The sequence below is a fragment of the Natrix helvetica genome, assembly GCF_964273705.1.
Source record: "Natrix helvetica genome assembly, chromosome: 1".
Taxonomy (NCBI): Eukaryota; Metazoa; Chordata; class Lepidosauria; order Squamata; family Natricidae; genus Natrix; species Natrix helvetica.
In genome coordinates, this window is record NC_138548.1 from 340194007 (window position 1) to 340209807 (window position 15801).

The 15801-nt window shown below is 41.5% G+C and overlaps 1 protein-coding gene across 2 annotated transcripts in view; it reads left to right on the forward strand.

Moving 5' to 3' along the window:
• Positions 1–15801, forward strand: part of ARIH2 (ariadne RBR E3 ubiquitin protein ligase 2) — a 41905-nt gene that overhangs the window by 21430 nt on the left and 4674 nt on the right. For both annotated transcript variants that reach the window (XM_081968226.1, XM_081968227.1), the window contains exons 4-14: positions 645–708; positions 3821–3968; positions 4450–4571; positions 5507–5616; positions 6673–6790; positions 8957–9007; positions 9116–9137; positions 9331–9482; positions 12635–12778; positions 13484–13552; positions 14267–14350. In XM_081968226.1, the coding sequence (XP_081824352.1) occupies positions 645–708; positions 3821–3968; positions 4450–4571; positions 5507–5616; positions 6673–6790; positions 8957–9007; positions 9116–9137; positions 9331–9482; positions 12635–12778; positions 13484–13552; positions 14267–14350 (1084 nt within the window). The remainder of the gene's footprint in view (positions 1–644; positions 709–3820; positions 3969–4449; positions 4572–5506; positions 5617–6672; positions 6791–8956; positions 9008–9115; positions 9138–9330; positions 9483–12634; positions 12779–13483; positions 13553–14266; positions 14351–15801) is intronic.

Here is a 15801-nt window from a genome sequence, read left to right on the forward strand (position 1 = left end):
AGGCTTGTAGAGTGCTCCAGGGGGCTGGGAGGGGGAGCAAAAACAAGCAAAAAACGGCCGTTTTTTTGCTCATTTTTGCCCTCCCCAGTTGGATACAGAATGCAGAGGCTACAAGAGGCTTTTAGATTAAAGCAAGCAACACAGTCCTGCTCTTATATTTCGATAGGTTTCCGAGTTAGGTTCAAGACATACTATACATTTCCATATAATTGAGATCCACTTATTTAAATGAATGACTGCCCCTATATGGTATATTCCAAAAGCTACAATTTGGAATTTTGGAATTCCTTTCTCCAGAGTTCAACTGGCTTCTCTGATTAAATTTAACGCTAACCCGGAAATGTACAGTATTTGTTCATCTGAAACTTTCCTCCATTTTAGTTTTTGTAATGTTTATCAACAGCCTTTTATGCCAATGTCTATTTTTTATGTGTTTTTTAAAAACGTACTAGTGTAATTGCTTTATGATATTTGTTATTTTGCATTAGGTTTTATTAGTAGTAATATTTTTGTTAACCTCCATGGGCTGGCTTTGTCAGAAAAAGTTGATGATTTATTGATTTTAGATTATGACCTCATGAATTCATTAATTTCACAGGTGTGGCCCTATGTTTGTCTAAAGTTTAATTTTTTCTGGCTCTCAGGCACACATCTAATTCAATTCAATTGCTAGTGGAAGCAAGGGTTCAGCCTGCCTCATTCAAACACGTGAGTAAATAGATTTTCTAAGGTACTTGGTATTAAACACAGTATTTTTATAAGCTGCCAAGAGTCACTCTGGTTAGTGAGGTAGGTAGGTAGTACATTTATTAAATAAATATTTGGAATACATGTAAATCAGACATGCTAAGCAGTTATTCTTTATTCCAAATCTTATTTGAGCAGATACTTTCTGATCAAAGCATTTTTGAATTTGCATTGTATTCTGAATAGAATTGGGCAATTTAAAAGATTGTTTTCAAAGTTTTTGAAATAGGAAAACATAATCGCCATGGTAATAATATGCCAGTATTACAAAATAATAGTGATTCATCTCATTAAATGGAGATCTTGCTTGTTATGACTGGGATTATTGCTTTTGATAGAGATGTGAATTTGTGTAGGTGTCACTACTGATTGTAAATCAGCTCCTTACAATTGTATATACTATATACTGTATGCAGGTCAACTTTGTTTCTGACCACTCATTCAGCAACCATTCAAACATACAATGGTGCAGAATGAGCGATAGTTATGGATTGTCCTTGAAGTTCTTTATCACAGCATCCTCAACTTGTGATTACGATGTAACAGCAAGCCGTTATCATGTGATCACAATTTCATATGTTTCCTGCCTCCCACAAGCAAAGTCAATGGGGAAACTGGCAGGAAGTCAGTTGAGGTTCACAGCAGTCATTTGAGGTTCTTGCTTAACAACTGGGACTGCCTGAACCTCCATAGCTAAATGGCATGGTCACGTGATGTTGTGTCTTATAACCAGGGCACTTGGTGACAGCAATCCCAAGGACTACCTATATTATGAAGCAAGTCATATTTAAGATATAAAATATAGCTGCACCTTTCATTGTATATAATAATCTGCTAGGGCCTGATTAACAGTTCCTAGAGCAAGGATAGGCAACTTTCAGCCAGCATGTACCCTCCCATTCAGCACCCTGAATTGCACTGTTAGAATTTAGTGGGCAAAATGGCCAACTTTTGGTGACATTATATTTGTTTAATATTGAAAACTAAGTTTGGGATGCAAAAGAGAACGTGAGTTTCTGGAAATGAACTACCTTTATTTCTATTCTTACCCACCCATCAACCCCGAAGTACCGTGTTTCACCGAAAATAAGACAGAGTCTTATTTTCTTTTCACCCCCAAAATATTGATTGGGACTTATTATTGGGAGGGGGCTTATTGTTTTGGGGTGGCCGGGTGGCTGCTCTCTTGCGAGCAGGCACCTGAAGAGCTAGGCACAGCCTCAGGGGCAAACGGCTGTGTTGCGCTGTTCGCAGCAGCGCAATGTAGCAGCCATGAGGTGACCACGCTCGCAAGCAGCCACCCGCAACCCCGCTTTCCAGCCAGGCAAAGCACCACTCACCGACCCAGTGATATCCCAAAGACGCTAAGTCGCGTGGTGCTCTGCCTTCCCCCCAGCTCTCGCGGCTTGGTGAATTCAGGATACCCTCAGGTCTGTGCATGGTGTTCTGCCCGGCTGGAAAGGGCGGTTGCGTGAGTGCCTGTTCCACCCCCAGCTCGTGTGCCTCCCAGCCTCACCATGCCCTGGCCCAGCTCTCTCTGAAGGGCCAGGGTGCCGCCACTGCTGTGGCGCTCCAAGCATAAACTATTCTTTGGCTTCCAAACTCCAAAGATCCGCAGCCGAATCTTCCGGCAGCGGCAGCTCTGGAAGTATGCTCTATGGTTGTGGGCTGGCTGCTGGCAGAGCGTACAATGATCTAGTATATTCCCAGAGTGGCAACTTCCGGAGGACTCGGCATCCTACCTCCATGCTTTGGAAGCCGCAGAAAAAGCCATGCAGCAGCAAAGATGCCCTGGCTCTGCAGAGCGAGTTAGGCAAGGGCATCATGAACCTGGGAGTCGCGTGAGCGGGGAGCAGAAAAGCCGCTCGTGCAACCCCCCTCTCCAGCCATGCAGAGCCCCATTCATTGACCTTGGGGCATTCTGAAGGCGCGGAGCCGGAGGGCGACGAACAGCCACTCACATGGCATGGCGATACCCCTAGATCAGTGAATGACGCTGTGCCCGGCTGGAAAGGGGATTTGCTGGGTGGCTGCTCGGCCTCTGCAACAGTGCAATATAGCCGTTCACCCCTTAGGCTGTGCCTGGCTCTTTGGGAGCCCGCTCGCAAGAGAGCAACCTCCCAGCAAACCCCTTTCCAGCTGGACACAGCACCACTCACCGACCTAGCGGTATCCCGAAGGTGCCAAGCAACGCGAGCCTTTGCCCCCCCACCCCGTTCCTGCAGCTTGACACTTTCGGGATACTGCTAGGTCGATGAGTGGCGCTCTGCCTAGCCGGGGTGGTGGTGGTGTTGGTTGTCCAGGGGGCTTATTTTCAGGGGAGGGCTTACATTTTTGCTCACCCAAAAAATGTGGCATGGCCTTATTATCAGGACATGTCGTATTTTAAGGGAAACACGGTAACTAAGTAAATGAAATTTGGGGTCATTCTCAGGATTTGTGGATGTTTTAAGGGTATAAATTGAACTGGTTTATAAGTCATCTGTTCCCATCCCCATAATTTCAGCTCTGAAAAAGGTAAAAGAAAAAAGAATGCCATCCCTTGCATAGGATGTTAACAACTGAAGGGCCACCTGCTATTCTTTGGAAAGTTGGAAGCCCACAACCCCTCAAACATTGTTTCTCTTGTCTTGTAAAACTCGTTTAGCATAGTACAGCTTTATGTACTATGCTTTGTTTTATGTGAGCGATATATTTCCGGGTAATCTTTGTAAAGTTAACGGAAGTGTCATTAACTTTATCTTGATTTGGCAAAGTTGTGGATCTGCCTTACTGGTCTATGTATGCTGCAGTTTCTTCTTCAGTGGGAGTTGCCCAGTTTGAAATTAAGCTGATGAGGGGAGTAGCCACTTTAGTGTCCTTTGTGTAGCTATTGTGGTATGCACATAACACGAGGAAGGAACTGCTTATTCTTGACCATAAAACAGAACTGAATTTGAAATATCACGATAGGTTAAAGCTTTTCTAACCCAATATGTTGACATTTGAAGACATTTACTTTATTTAAAAACAGGCCATTATAATTCCACATCTTCACCAATAATGTCAAGCTCTCTCTTTCTCTCTTAAACAGGCCATGGTACATTCCTCCCAGCACTGTGCCGTTTGCATGCAGTTGGTTCGAAAGGAAAACCTATTATCTCTAGCCTGTCAGCATCAGTTTTGCCGCAGCTGTTGGGAGCAGCATTGTACCGTACTTGTCAAAGATGGGGTGGGAGTTGGTGAGTGCAAAGCAAATGCGTCATTTGGCTCTTTTGGGGTACACTGGTATCTCTACATACTGCTTTTTGCTGCTAGTAAACCTTCTCATAATCTTAGAAGTGGAGCAGTTCAAGGGGAACGCCTTGCATTCTTTTAAAGTCTTATTTTTATAGCAGCAGATCTTCTCTTAGGTGGTGGGATTGACAACAGCTGTCACTTGGCCCTTTGAATTGTCTCCCAGAAATGTATATCCTACTTTCCTTCTTTGAATGAATTGTTCCCACGGAGTTCTTTTTCAGCTGCCTCTGATCAAGAGGGATAATGTTTTCCATGGCTGAACACTTCTGACAATAGTCTTTTCAGAGCCAGCTTTCCAGAAATTCTGTGAAGTTGGATAACAGATATTTGAAGATCTATTTTTTTAAATGAATAATGGCCTCTGGTGTCATTCAGATCTCTGTTTTTTGACAATAGCCATTTTGGCTCTTTTTTTTTAACTAGGTGTCTCCTGCATGGCTCAGGATTGTTTGCTTCGGACCCCAGAAGATTTTGTGTTTCCACTGCTACCTAGTGAGGAGCTGAAAGATAAATACAGACGCTACCTCTTCAGGGACTACATTGAGGTATCATCTGTCATTTTACGTTCAACACTCTCTGTTTTAGGCACTCAGGAAATATAACCCCAGATCAATTTCTGTGAATTTGTCTGTAAGTGGTGTACCTGTAAGCTTAAGACTGCATCATGCACTTCCTTAAAAAGTTTCATTTGCTTTTGGAAAATTCAGTTCGGTTTGAATAGCTTTAATTCTGGCATGGGGAATTAGAAGCTTGTTTTGCAATAGCTTTGCTTTCCTCTGAACAAGTGGTTCCAATCGGGGAAGGGCAGCGGGATAGAAGTCCTCTTGGTGGCCCCTGTCACATGGGGTGTTTCAGGGGTTGGTCCTTTTTCTCTGTCCTTCAGCATTACATGTAGTTGCTGAGAGAGATAATCTGATATAGGTAATCGTCACTTGATGACCGGTTGTTTAACGGTAGTTCGAAGTTAAAAGTGTCCTCGGAAAAAGTGACTTGCGAGCCTTCCTTAAAGTTATCACTGTTGCACCACTCCCATGGTCACGGTGACCATAATTTAGGCGCTTGGCAACAGGCTCACCTTTATAAGGGTTCCAGTGTCCTGCAGTCATGTGATTGCAATTTGAGATCTTCCTGGCTGGCTTCTAACAGGCCAAGGGAATTGGGAAAGTGGGATTCACTTAGCCATGTGATCCACAATGGCCAAATAATTCACCTAATGATCACGGTAACAATGGTCATAAAATCAGGTACAGTCGTGTGGCGACTTATTTGACAATGCTTTGCTTAGTAAATTCTGGCCTTAGTTGTGGTCGTCCGGCAATTATTTGCCTGTTGGTTGTGAAACTGTCAACAACAAGCTTAACATTGCTACCCAGATTGGGTAAGAAATGTCCTTGATACCTTCCCTGATTGTCAGGATTTGTTTTGATGGGAGTTCTCCGAAATAATGTTTAAAGTGGACTTAACAATGTTTGTCCCACAGAGCCATTTCCAGCTGCAGCTCTGTCCTGGCGCTGACTGTCCTATGGTCATACAAGTACAGGAGCCCAAAGCCCGCCGAGTGCAGTGCAATCGCTGTAATGAGGTTTTCTGGTAAGAAAGGGACATTGTATATTTGATGGACACAAATGATAGAGATGGGAAGAATAGAAAACGCCACCTTGAAATGAGGAACAGCCTAAACAAATGCAGCAGTGACTGTCAAAACTGTTGAATTTGCCACCCAGCTCCTTGGGTATAGATCGGTTTGAGAGTCTAATGCGGCTTGAAGAAGCAGGCAAATGATTAACTGTTTTGAAGATTAAACTGTGAATAAGGGAGTTGCTATTCCAAATCACAGAGCTGTAATATTGCTGCAGAGTTGTGAGAACAAGTGGGCAACAAGAACTAATAAACCTCTGAGTAATTTTACAAGGAATGAGCAACGGGTTATGCGAATCAACTCCATTCTGCAAATGCCAGCATCTGGAATCAAAGAGATTGAATGTGATGGGGAAAGGGTAGTAAAAGTAGCATTTGGTAGTTGTAAATAAGATTTGGAGAGCTATATGTAGCCTATGGATTGTCTAACCTCCTTTAGATGATCCCACTACTTCACTGCTCAAAGCTAAGGGGATATGGTCTACACCCAAAAAGTGGAAACTGTCCCGTGCTAAGTTAAACACCAGCATCTGTAGAGGTTTTGTGCTATTTTGGCTTTTTTTCCAAGTGAAATAAAAAGATACAGGGAGTTGTCAGTGTGGTATAGCATTTAAGATGCTGGACTAGGAGTGGGGAAAAACAGGTTCTAATCCTTCCTTAGATATAGAAGCTAGTCAGGTGACTTTCAGCCAATCAAAAATATCTTATTTACCAGCCCACTCTAGATCAGTGTGATATTTACAGTCCATGACCTTCGGTGAAGAGGCTCCCATCTTGCACTGGATTTATTTGTGTTGATACTGTGATAATATTCCTCAGGATATTGTACTCTACTTTCTACTGCCAAATTCTGCTATTGAGTGGGATACATAAAACTCCACTCAGTTTTTATGCAGAAGTATTAGGAATGCAAGTTTTGCGTATGGGTGCCATTGTTGTTTTCAAATAGTATTTGCTTGCAAGTAATAGATTTTCTTTAAACTGGACATGCATTTCTTTTTGCTTCAGTTTCAAATGTCGGCAGATGTACCACGCTCCTACAGATTGTGCTACCATCCGAAAATGGCTCACTAAGTGTGCAGATGACTCTGAAACAGCTAACTACATCAGTGCTCACACTAAAGATGTAAGTGTGTTGGGGAGAGGACACTTTTAAGTATTTATAGTTTCCGTTGGGTTATTAATGGAGAGGTTGGTCATTGAATTATATATTCTATATCTGAAATCTTTATTTTATTTATTTATTGAATTTATACTGCTGCCTATTCACCCATGGCGACCCAAGGCGGCTTACAGAATATAAAACCCCATTTAAAGTAATAAAACTAATAAAAAGAATCAAATACATTAATATAGTATAATATAATAAAATCACTCTCTCACACACACACACACACACACACACACACACACACTCTCCGGCGACAGCAGATCACACGAGCCATTTAATGGGCTCCATCGCCCTCTGGATTCCCCAGGCCTGCTGGCAGAATTAGATCTTCAGTGCCTTCCAGAAGAGAATGAGGGCCGTTCTAATCTCTAGAGAGATGACGTTCCAGAGAGAGGGAGCCACCTCGGAGAAGGCCCTTCTTCTGGGTCCCACCAAGTGTATCTCTCTCGGGGATGGGACCCACAACATTCCCTGCCTCCCCGCTCTGATGTGGCTGGCAAGAGACGGTCCCTCAGATAACCTGGTCCCAAGCCATGAATGGCTTTAAAGGTTCACCTTAAATTGAACCTGGAAGCAAATCGGCAGCCAGTGCAGCTCCTGCAGGAGAAGTGATACACTTCTTTCCCCACTTATCTTGCCATTTGCCACTTATCTCCCAAATAAACAAAAGCCAAAATGGAAAGAGGGTGAAGAGTAAAAAAGGTATTATGAGTTCCAACCAGAAGCAATGTGGATGGACTCAATTACAACATTGTACACATAAGTACACTTTGGAAGACCAGGTTGGGAACAAATGCTCTTGTGGAAAATCAGTGTTGTTGCTATTAGTCAACACTGACATGATGGCATATAATCAAGTTGCTTGATTATACATTTGCTCATATGTGTATGAAATGTATTACATCTCCCGAAAGAAAAGATTAGATCATACGTTTCTCCCCTTCCAAGGTAATAAGAGAATTGTTACCCTGAGCAGAAAAGTAAGATTAGAGGAATCATCTAAGACACTGGTGTCAAACTAAATCGCGTGACGTGACATATTGCGACATTTTTTTTGCCTTTGTGGAGCCAGGGTGGGCATGGCCTGCGTGTGATGCATCCGGCTTGCGGGCCACCAGTTTGACACCACTGATCTAAGATGCGTACTAAAAGAAAGAGAAACTAGAAGACCCATTTTTATGGAGAGGGAAGACTGAACATTACATTTTAAAAAACCCTAAATGGTTTGGATTGTAATGTTAATAAATGGCATAAGTCAACCGAAAGAGGAACATTGCAAAAGTATTGGATTGGTTGGGATAGGGATGGATTACCCAACATGAAGAGAAACTCAAAAGACTTTTTCCCCCTCATCTGTTAAAATGCCTGGTTCCAAACCTGGTTTTCTGGGTGGAAGAAGGCCCAGATTCAGAGTTGGCACTTCCAGGTGGTGCTAGGAAAGGCTCCTGTTTGAAAGCCATTTCCATTTCACATAGCTTGATAGATTAGTGGTTTGCTTTACAAGGCAAATTTCTGTGTTCTTATGAAGAGGGGAATGAAGACTCCACAATTAGAGAAAGCAAAATGGAGGCCAAATAGAGTGGAAACCTGGAAGGCATATTGTCAGCGTTCCAAATATCATCCAGAATTAAATCAGAGTTCAAGGCATAGCTTCCATCAAGTTCCAATTTAATAAGAGAGACATGTTGGTACAAACTGTGGAAACCCGAATCTTACAGCTTCCTGGCATAATTATGCCAGAACAGGTATGTAGCTTGAGGTTTGCAGGTGTGGATGGAACAGTTTCCACCCAGTTGAAAGCTCATGATCTTGCCCCACACCCACAAGTTCATCACATGGTCCAGTCTTCCTCTGCCGCACTGGCATTTCCACCCATCTAGTTCCAGTCAGGTGCAGAGACAAAGGATGACCTTGGCCTTTTAGAAAGGAATATTTTATTTTGACAACACATTCTACTCCTTACTATTCCCCCCTCCCAATTCCCCACTAATGAAACAGCATAGTAAAATAAGAGAGAGTGTAGCAGGCCAAAGATCCTAAAAGGAATATGACTGCAGGCCTGACATATGAAGTATGGGGGAAATTGTTATGCTTCATGTTATTCTCTTGTTTTCTTCTCAGTGTCCCAAGTGCAATATCTGTATTGAAAAGAATGGTGGCTGCAATCACATGGTGAGCAGTTTCCAAATAAGCTTAAGAATCACCTTAACATTTTTATCTGATTTTTAGATTAAAACTTTGTGGTTTGTTAACTTCTTTTTTTCTCTCTGTTTCCTCCAGCAATGTTCCAAATGCAAGCACGGTAAGTGGGTAACAACTGCCTTTTTAAACTGGGAAACATTTCCCTGTTCTTTACTTTAAGTATTATCCTGCTGATCCATTAAAGCATTTGTGGCCCTTTGATTACTGTTCTAAAGGACTTGTTCAGTAATTGCTCAGCACAGCCTTTTGCCTGCTCTTCTATTTACCAGCTTTTGCCTTCTTATCTCTTGCAGACTTTTGCTGGATGTGTCTAGGAGACTGGAAGACTCACGGCAGCGAATACTATGAATGCAGTCGGTACAAAGAGAATCCTGATATTGTAAATCAGAGTCAGCAAGCACAGGCCAGGGAGGCCCTCAAGAAGTACTTGTTCTATTTTGAAAGGGTAGGAAATGACTCCTTAGCCAAAGCTAACTATAAACTTTTCAGGGCATTCTGCCCTGTGCAGAGACACAAGGATTAATGTCGGCAGGTCTATGTGATAAGCATTACATTCTGTGATAACAGGATGGCCATAATTCTGAATCTTTGTTTATTTTTCAAGATGTAAATGTCTTCCTAGATAATTCTTATAACAAGAGGTTTTTTTTCTTTATGGGGTCCAGCAGAAATAGTGCTACATTTTTGAAATTGGATTGCTTCTTTTCAAATGTTGCCTCCCATAAAAGCACATTTGCTGTCTTACAGATTTGTATTCCTTGCCCCAGAGATGCTTAAAAACCATTTTCTGTATCCATATATATGTAACCAATTTTAAAATAGTGAATTTCTAGTTTCTGCTCTTAGAAATAAGGTATATGGTTGAAATTCAGTGCTGTTCTGAGCTGAATGTCACTATTTTTTATTGCTTGTGGCTGCCCTTTCAATTACTCCAAAAAGTTTTTTTTTGGGGGGGGGGCACAACCCTTCAGAAGGAGCTTCTGAGGAGAGAGAAACTTCAAGAGTCTATTGGATAATTTCTCACCTTGTTCTGTCAATAGAAATAGCCTTCTCAGTATCCCCCCTCCCCTCTCCCAAAATCAGTCTGTTCTTTTTGGTTCCTTCTTAGCTTTAACTGTTCTTTTGAATGGAGTGTAAATGTAGTTTATCCCTATGGGTCTATTAATGGGTGATTTGTCTGAATGCCAATCATCCAGGAATTCCCTAATGACCAAAGCAAACCCTTTTCAGCAGTTCACACTCAGATAAGTGGGCATTAATATCAGGTAAACAGTTAAGCAATACCCTAATCAAGGAACTACCAAGGAGAAAACCACACCCTTACCAAAACTGGCAGAGCAAGATAGTGTATGTAAACAAGGAACAAACCTCACATTCACTGCAGTGGTGGGTTCCAGACGGTATGCCCCGGTACGGGCGTACCGGTGCCTGCTGGGAGCAGCAGGCACCGTTCCGATATGGTGTTTCGGAGGGCCCACCTGCCCGCCAGCCCTCCTTACCTGTATTTGAACCAATAGGGTCATTTGCGCACGGAGCGTACAGCGCCTGCGCGACGCTCCGCTGAGCAACGAGCGTCGCGGGTGGTGGATGTGCATGAGCACACGCGTGGTGGATGCCCGGCCCTGTCACAGCATACTGGTTATATCGCTGATTACCTAGTTGGGTCAAGCAAAGAACCAAGCTCAGAGGGCACTAAGGACAATTACATAGCTAACCAGATATTCCAGATGTAGTTAAACAATATTTGAGTTACAAAATAGCATTTGGTAGATTGCACAACTATTTATTTTATTCAAATTTACTAGCTATCTTTGTGGGCAGTATACAAAACCGGAAAATCCTTAAGACAGATAAAACATTAAGCCAAGCAGAGAGCAAAGACTAAGCACAGCTCAGCCTCCTACCCTACCCAAATACAGTCGTACATTAATATATCAATCCCAGGCCTAGGACCAAAGCCCGATTTTTAAGAGCTTTCCAGAACTCTAGGAGAAAGGGCACCACTCTGTCAATTTGAGGACTTTCTCATTCCTCAGCTACTAGCTGTGTGCAATAATTATGCCAGAACAGGTATGTAGCTTGAGGTTTGCAGGTGTGGATGGTAAGGTGAGTGTCATACAAGAGGATTTGGAGCAGTGAAAGAAGGAACTGGAATGTTGGAGGAGAGCTGTCATTTATAGCTGTGTACTTCCTGTCTGGGTTGACCTTTTCTTGTAATTGAACTCTGTAATTGAACTAGGCAATTATACCCTATACCAGTGGTGGGCAACCCGCGGCTCGCGAGCCACATGCGGCTCTTTACACCCTTTAATGCGGCTCTTCTGTGTGCCGGGTGCCCGCTCCCCTCCCTCCTCTCGGGCTTCGGAGGGAAGCTTCTGCAAAAGCCCGGGCGAGTGACAACCAATTTTGGTCCTATGACTGCAGAATGCTGTAAAATACCATAAATGCAGGCCAGTTGTTGAGTGTTTCAAATGTGATTGGAACACTCAACAAGGTGACCACAGTGTGTGTGTGTGTGTGTGTGTGTGTGAGTCAGACAGACAGACAGAGAGAGAAACAGAGAGAGGGAGTGAGGGAGGGAATCAGAGAGAGACTGACAGACACACACACACACACACACACACACACACACACACACACAGAGACAGAGAGGGGGAGGGAGGGAGAGAAAGATAGACAGACAGAGAGAGAGACACACACAGAGTGAGTGATTAAGTGAATGAGAGAGAGACAGACACACCCACATACACAGAGTGACAGAGAGAGAGGAAGGGAGGGGAGAGAGACAGGGAGAGACAGAGACACACACACACACAGAGTGAGTGAGAGACAGACAGACACACACACACAGAGAGTGACAGAGATGGGGGAGGGAGGGAGAGAGAGACAAAGAGCCAGAGAGAGAGAGAGAAAGAAAAAGAAAAAAAGAAAGAAAGTGGGAGAGAGAGATGAAATTAAAAACAACAACTTACAAACCTGACTTACTCAAACTATCCAAGGAAATGCAAGGCCAATGTTCACATTAGTGGTTGTGACTTTGTCAGTCATTGTCAGGATGTAATTTTCTCTACATTGTAAGGCAAATTTTATGGAATTTAACGTTATCGATAAATAATATCGTTCTAAAGTTTTTGTTTTATTAGTTGTGTTATTTGTATCCTCCCGACCTATGTGGATACTTGCATGCAGAATATTCTCAATAAAAACTTATTGAAACTAAAAACAGTGTACCATCCTATGTATTTTCGGTTTTAAAAATGTGGCTCTCAAAGTAAATTTCAATCGTGATTTTGGCGAGATTTGGCTCAGTTGAAAAAAAAGGTTGCCCACCACTGCCCTATACCGAGTGGGAATGCTAGTATAAATGAATGGCCTTGCCTTTTTTTTTAGAGCCCAGTCACAAAAAAATCAGTTTGCTTTTAGAAGGTGATTGGTATGCTTCCCCCCCACCCCACCCCTAGCATAACACATCTTTTTTTGATAGTAGAAGTGCTTAGTATGGAAAACTACCCTTTTCTGCTGGATCCCAGCTTAGGTTTTTTTTCCTTGCTTTTCCGATAAACGTGTTCATTTTTATTCCTTTTCTCCATTGTAAAGTGGGAAAACCACAACAAGAGTTTACAGTTGGAGGCGCAGACATACCAGAGAATTCAAGAAAAAATCCAAGAAAGAGTCATGAACAACTTGGGAACGTGGATAGATTGGCAGTATTTACAGAATGCAGCAAAACTCCTAGCCAAGGTAACTATCTGTAAATCAGCTTTGTCATAATAACCTGAGGGCAGTGATGGTGGTAGGTTAGGGTATATTGCTGTGTTCATGGGCTATATAGCTATGGAACCCTAGCTCTGATTGCACATGGCAACTAGGTGCAATGAATATTATCAAAGGAGTTACTACGTGTTATTCACACTACACTGATCTGAACCTACAACTGAAAACTAGATTAAGTTCACCTGGGATTGGTTGAGATGTAGGAGCACATTTTGTGCCGCTTTTTGAAATTCTTGATGATGCTACTGCCACCACCACCACAAACCCGGGAAAAGAGGAATTCTGCTGTCTCCTACTTTCACGAATATAGCTTACTTATGAGCGGCTCAAGGTTGACTCAGCCTTCCATCCTTCCGTGGTCGTTAAAATGAGGATCCACATTGTTGTTGGGGGCAATAGGCTGACTCTGTAAACCACTTAAAGAGGGCTGTGAAAGCACTGTGAAGCGGTATATAAGTCTAAGGGCTATTGCTGTTACTGCAACTTCACACTGTGTTCTGTGTATTACAGTATTGTAAATAGATGCAATTGCTAATAGGGCCTGCTTTTTCATATCATAATACATAAATCGACTGCTGCCCCTGAAATTTGGAGAAGAGCAGCAGATAGTTCTACTGGCCCTGCTAATGAGTACAACTTGCTAATCTTACTTCCTTTTTTAAAAAATTGCAGTGTCGTTATACACTACAGTACACCTATCCATATGCCTACTACATGGAATCGGGCCCGAGGAAGAAATTGGTAAGACCATGTAGTTCTGCGTATTGAATGATAACTGAAATTCTTAAAGAATGGTGAGAAAAAACAAAGTTGGGAATCCATATCTAAAAATTGCCTAAAACCGCATGGTAGCTTCCATTTACTGAAGCTGAGCCTTTTGATTCTTTGGAGGTGATGGGAGGGGAGGCCCTTGGAAGCCACGGATAAAATATTCCAAGCTTGGAAGGGGAAGAAAGAATACAGTTCTAATAAATTAAGGGATTTTGTTTTTGGTCTTGGGATATCTGTGTGTATGCATTAAAAAGCATTTTAATGGGCAAATGGCCTGTCATAAGTATGAGTATTGAAGAAAATGTTAAATATTTGTCACTAGCACATCTTAACTCTTAACAGTTTTCAACCAGGCTTTCAATAATTGAAAGTTCTTATGAGCTTTAATGAATATTATTACTATAAATATGGTATAGGAGAATAAAGAACAAACATGCTCAAGCCTAATCAATTACAAACAAGGATTTGTCCATCCTTAGTTTCATATTCTTTTATATTGCTCAAGCTGTTTGCCCTCAATGAATTGGCTGCTGTGTTTCCTTAATTTGAAATGCTTCTGCTAAAGATGCAAATAGTGGTACCAATGTATTATTAATCTGTGCAGCAAATTTGTCTGAAAAATAGAGAGTTTTTCCTATATCAGTCTTGGGATTTTTTTTTCATAATGTTTTGTTTGATTTTCAGTTTGAATACCAACAGGCTCAACTTGAAGCAGAGATTGAAAATCTCTCATGGAAGGTGGAAAGAGCAGATAGTTACGACAGAGGAGTGAGTAATAAACGAAGTTCAACCCCTTTTCTCAGTCGTGAGCTCATTTTTTACTCAGAAGTCTGAGAAGAAATTAGTATCAATAATAAAGGACAAGAAACTACTACTATTTTTTAAAGAAATATTTTTATTAGAAATTTAGAGTATACAGCTAAAGACTACAGACTACAAAAGATAAAAAAATGAAAAAAAAAGAATTTACAGCATACATATACCTTTCACCATCTATCACCATCTCTTAAAATACAAGAAATAAGTCACCTCATTCTCTATATGCATATCTATAAAATCTCACCTTTCATCCTAATCAGCAAAGGTCTGTTAAGAGTTACCAGAAATAAACATATATTTATTATAAACGTAATATAATAAGCTTACTCAGTTTCCTTCCTTTAATTTATATCTATTTAACTCTTCTTAAATCCCCAAATCTCATCAGTCCCCAAAAGTCCCTAATAAACTAAATAAAGAAATAGTAACATAACCATTTTGAAGTTACAATAATACAATACAATACAATACAATACAATAGTAGTTACAATAATACAATACAATACAATACAATAGTAGAGTTGGAAGGGACCTTGGAGGTCTTCTAGTCCAACCCCCTGCCTAGGCAGGAAACCCTATACCGTTCCAGACAAATGGCTATCCAACATCTTCTTAAAGACTTCCAGTGTTGGGGCATTCATAACTTCTGGAGGCAAGCTGTTCCACTGAGTAATTGTTCTAACTGTCAGGAAGTTTCTCCTCTGTCAGGAAGTTTTCTCCTCAGTTCTAAGTTGCTTCTCTCCTTGATTAGTTTCCACCTATTGCTTCTTGTACTACACTCAGGTGCCTTGGAGAATAGCTTGACTCCCTCTTCTTTGTGGCAACCCCTGAGATATTGGAACACTGCTATCATGTCTCCCCTAGTCCTTCTTTCTCTTAAGCTAGACATACCTAGTTCCTGCAACCGTTCTTCATATGTTAATGAGTTCATAAGTTAATCAAGTACATTTAGAATATAGGAAATAATTTCATATAACCCATTATCATTAAAACAAAACCTAAATGTCTTCATAATTAAAAAAGAAATTGAACATTGCCATAAATGGAACTCTTTATCCCTAGAACAAAATCCTTAAAACATCATCTTCCAGACCTAGTGCAAAGAAATGGTAAAATATGGTAACCAAGGTTTGGGTGAGTGGCTCTCACTAAGGCAGTATTATTCCTGTTGATGAGGCATTGCACTGATTGCTGAGGGCATCTAGATCCAATTCAAAATGTTGTTTTTGAGCATTAAAGTCCTTAGTTATAGGCTCTGTCTTTTCCAGATAGAATTTGCCAGATTGCATATGGCCCAGTAACTTCCTTTCTAGCCTTCCATAAGACCTTCTTTGAGCGTCTAGGATCCAGAAGGATGGTTGTGCAAGGCAATGTTATTATCTGAGCTGTTTTACATTTTA